Here is a 5,010-nt window from a genome sequence, read left to right as displayed (position 1 = left end):
AAAGAGTAATTTGACTAACTAAAAAATACTAAAAGACCAGAAGGACCACCTGACCTCATCTTAGTTGAACTAGAGAATAAAGAAACTCAAAATTTTATAATTAAAAACTCCAAAAAGTTAAACGATAATATCAACTTCAAAAATATTTTTATTAATAAAGACAAAACAGCAAACGACGGATTGTTCGACAGTGAACTCAGAAAAGTTAGAAATACTAGAAATGCAGCACTTGCTCATGAAGTTGAGGGAACAAATGGGAGGCAACGATACAATGTACACAATGGAAAAAAATATTATTGGGGTATACAATAAGGTGAACTCAAATGGATCGAAATCAAATCTGCATAATTTACATATAAAAATTAAAAGATCCTCTACATTAAACTTGGGTATAAAAAATATTCAATCTGCTATAAAAAAATCTGCTATCATTCATGATATAGTGCAAAATCATTCTCTAGATATTTTTATACTCACTTAAACTTGGATAAAGTTAGACAACTCTACTGCAATTCAAGAAGGTATTGTCCCACCAGGCTTTAAAACAGTTCAATACTGTATACCGGGACAACTTAAATATCAAACCATTCTCGTTATCGTCTACCTGCATGTCTTATGAACTTACATCTGCTAAACTAAATTTGGCAAATAATATCTACAATATTATTTTTATTTATCGATCAAATCCAATCATTCCAACAAGTATTTTCTTTTTCGAATTATCTGATCTCCTAGAAGAACTTCAAACATTATCTGGAGAAATACTTCTGTGTGGTGACTTTAACTGCCCAGGTACTACTCCAACAACCTGTAATCCAAGACTAGCTGAGATTTTAGAGACATACAACATGATACAAAGAGTTCAATCTCCAACTCGCATATCATCTACTACCGGTATAGCCAACTTGCTTGATCTAGTAATATATCGACATGATGACATTTCATTCAACGATGTTCAGGTAACTGATGAGGGTAATTTAGATCATTATATGGTTCGGGTTGCACTTTATCATCAACCTTCAAAAAGTAAAACTGTTTGGTTTTCAAAACGAAACTTTAGAAAACTAAACTTGTCATGCTTTATAAAAGAATTGCAAGTGATACCATGTTGCTTATCACCTGAAAACAATGTGGATGATTATGCTAAACAAATAAGAGCAAACATAACAACTGTTCTCAATCATTTAGCACCCATTCGGAAATATTCAATGCGATCTGGTAAACATGTTGATAAATGGTTATCTTCAGATGCCAAGAATAAAAAAATCAGACGTCGTAAACTGGAGCGTTGTTATAAAAAAACTGGAAACTTATCAGAGACAAAACTATATCGAATTGCATGCCGTGAGGTATCAGCAGCAATTCATAAATACAGATGTAATCATTATAAGGCAAAACTAAATTCAGCATTCAGTAATTTCAATTCACCAGGTAACCAAAAAGAAACATGGAATATGGCCAAGAAATTACTACATTCAAATAGTTCTAAAACTAAAAACAAAATACCAGAAGCAAAATGCAATATAATAAGTCAAACTTGCAAGTATAAAAAATACTATCCAGGAAAGGCTTGCAAAAAATCCAAAATCTACATTTATCTCAGAGTTATACCCCCCGGTAGATATATTAACAACATTTGGTACAGTCACACCTAGAGATGTGTCAAAAATAATCAAAGCTTTCAGACCGAAGACAGCGCCACTTGATAATATTCCAACAAACATCCTTAAATCTGGTTCAGAACTTTTCAGTCCAATTATAGCTCATCTTGCTAACCTCTCATTCAAATCTGGAATTTTCCCAGCCTCATATAAAGTTGCTCAAAAAACACCAATTCCCAAAGAATCAGGGCTAACAGAATTTGACTTATCAAATCTACGCCCAATATCAAATCTCAATACAGTTTCCAAAATTCTTGAAAACCTTGCATTATCTTGTCTTCTTCCACCCGTAACTTCATCCATTAACTTCAATCCTTTACAATCTGATTTTAGATCGAATCACTCAACCGAAACAGCACTATTAAAGATATGCAATGACATCCGGCTAAACATTGATGATGCTTTGAACACTATTCTCCTATCGCTGGACATATCTTCAGCATTTGATACAATTGATCACAGCCTGCTGATTGACCGTATTAAGGATGAATTTGGTGTCACAGATATTGCACAAAATTGGCTGACATCATACTTGCACTCTCGAAAATCTTTTGTTTCTATTGGATAAACAAAATCTAGATTAATAGCAAGTTCAACAGGAGTGCCACAGGGTAGTGTATTAGGCCCATTTCTATTTTCCATGTTTGTTTCACCTATATATCGTATTATAGCTATGTATATCTCTGTACCAATCATCATCAATATGCTAATGATACCCAACTTTATACTGTCATCAGCCCAGGCAAAGATAGTATTAACAAAATCAATGTCTGTGCTAATGCAGTAACAAAGTGGTTTCTAGAAAATGGACTTCTGCTCCACCCTAATAAAACAGAAGCTGTTTTATTTGGATCTAGAAAACAAATTAGCAAACATATAAATGATTCAAAAATTATTTTTTTGTGGAACAGCACTAACTAAGATAAATTCAGTAAAAATCCTTGGTATCACCCTAGGTTCGTTGCTCACTATGGACAAGCACATAAACAACACTATTAAATCCTACAATTACCATACTCGTGCATTTCGCCACATATGTCCATGTCTGACTAAAGAAGTTGCAAATACAATTGCATGTGGCATTGTTAGCTCTCAGCTTGTCTATTGTAACAGTCTTTTATCTGATACTTATAAAAAAAATATTAAAAAACTCCAACGAATTTAAAATAACTTATCTCGAATCGTTTTCCATTCTCCTATTCATTTAAACTCAGAAATATTGCTGAAATCTCTTTGATTTATCGATTGGTTATCGATAAATCAAAGAATAATCTATAAGATATCAGTTATCGCATATAAAATTTTATTATCTAAATCTCCTGCATATATTATTTGAACTCCTAGAAGTCAGAACTTCAAAACAAAATACTAGATTATTAGACAGTTGTCAACTTACACGTCGTCAACAAAAAACTTCTCTGGGCTCAAAATCTTTTTGTAAGACTGCACCTCGAGTTTGGAATGGTTTATCTATGAACACGCAAAACTCAACCTCTTTAGAAACATTTAAAAAAAGATTAAAATATGAACTTTATATAAATGCTTTTTCAAACTCATAGCTAACTTGTTTTAGTGCATCTGAATTACTTCGTCACTATTGTGATTCACACCTATCCAAAAATGGTCCCAACCTCAACTTTGAGGACCAAAAAAAGTACCGATAGGTCATTAATCTGCAAGGTCTCAGGTATCACCAGATATAAAAATTAAAAATCTAATCTCTATAGCCAAAGGAGAAAAACACATTTAAAGTTTTATAGCACTTTGTGCTACTGATCGCACTTGGAGCAGCGTTGCAAATTTTTTTTTTTTTTCTTTTTTGGACTACGGAGTTTTTAAAAAATATCAAAAACTCTTTACATATATGTGTTGGCTATAACCTGACAAAAAAATCAGCTCTTTAACGCTTGTGGTTTGTGTACAGAGACCTAAAGTATAGGGTATGGCACTAAAAGTCTCTTTAAAACAAGACAACGGATGCTTTACATTTTTATTCTAACCTTATTATCAACTATGGAAGTTTTAAAATTTAATAGAAAGAAGCTTTGGCATGTATCTTTCAGGAAAAAAAAAAAGAAGCAAGATACCTTTTATTTATGCAAAGGTATAGCTCTTAAAGTAGGAACCTTGCCCTTGAAAAAATAGTCAAAATATGGCAGCTTTTTGTTGTTTTTATGCTTTTTAAAGATTCAAAGTTACATCAAATAACTAATTTAGTAACAATATCATGTGACTATTGGATGTGGGATTCTATGGTTGTTAGACATCACATTTGTGTGTACTTTGTCTGTAAAAAGAGTGCTTTTTTTTTCCAAGTTTGTATAAAATATGGGGCAGAAAACACATAGTTAGAGGCATTTTTTCTAATTGTTCTGAATTTAAAACACATGAAAACCTCTTTATATTTTAGTTTTTAAACCCACAGGTTTGCTTTGTTGTTTTTGTTTAAAATGATTGACCAAATATTGGATATAATAAAAACTTTTTTTTATGTTGTAAATATAACTTTACAATTGTGAATTCAAGATTAATTGGTAATTTATAAAATAATTTCAAAATTAATGTTAGAATCACGTTTTTTTTATATAAATCAAATATGTATAACCTTGTTGTGCTTTTTTTCTTGTATTTTTTTTTTGTTGTTTTTTTCTTGTATCTCCTAAAATCGTTTATTGCTTTGACCAAGTTTTTACTACTATTTCAAATGTTAAAACAAATGTTTCTTATTTTCCATGAAAAGCCACAATATCAAAGTAATTACATTTTAGCAATCAACAGCTTAAACAACTAAAAAGATTTTTTACCAACACAAGCTTGTACTGAGGTTATTTTTCGAAGATCAGTTTTTTAACCACTGAAATGCCGTATAAAAGGAAAACCCATTAAGATTATCGGCAATTTGTATGCTTCTTTTGTTTTTCAAAATGTGACAGACATATTTCCGATTTCATCAAGGAAAGAATATTAGGTATTTTTTTTGGAAATTCCATTGATTTTAAGGATACAAATGCATGACAAAGAAGATAGAAACTTGCCTCTTCCCAAGCTATATGACTTTAATAAAGTAATTATTAGACCACAGACCAAAGGATTTGATTCTTGTAACTGTTTAATGTGCCAGGTTGGCCAACTAAAAGGACATTCTACAAAGCTTACTTTTTCAACCGATCAAGATTTGAAAGAACCATCAAGTAACTTTGATAAACTATGCTCAAACTGTCTCAGTGTATTCAAAAGGGGAATATTACATGATTGTTCACAAGCAGCCAAGTTTGAAAACTTAAAGAAAATGGTAGCAGCTGGTTCGAGATCTGCTGAAAAAATTGCGTCCTCTGTAATAACTCAAAAG

At 31.6% G+C, this 5,010-nt stretch overlaps 1 protein-coding gene across 1 annotated transcript; it reads left to right on the top strand.

Moving 5' to 3' along the window:
- The first annotated feature begins 608 nt into the window (after positions 1–608).
- On the top strand, positions 609–2,229 carry LOC136085599 (uncharacterized). The gene is made up of 2 exons (XM_065806921.1): positions 609–1,349; positions 1,564–2,229. Exons 1-2 carry the CDS (start codon positions 609–611, stop codon positions 2,227–2,229), a joined length of 1,407 nt encoding a protein of 468 aa, XP_065662993.1.
- The last annotated feature ends 2,781 nt before the right edge of the window (positions 2,230–5,010 follow it).

This window comes from Hydra vulgaris, chromosome 09, assembly GCF_038396675.1.
Source record: "Hydra vulgaris chromosome 09, alternate assembly HydraT2T_AEP".
Taxonomy (NCBI): domain Eukaryota; kingdom Metazoa; phylum Cnidaria; class Hydrozoa; order Anthoathecata; family Hydridae; genus Hydra; species Hydra vulgaris.
Note: the sequence above shows the minus strand (reverse complement) of the source record. Positions and strands in the feature narration are given on the sequence as shown.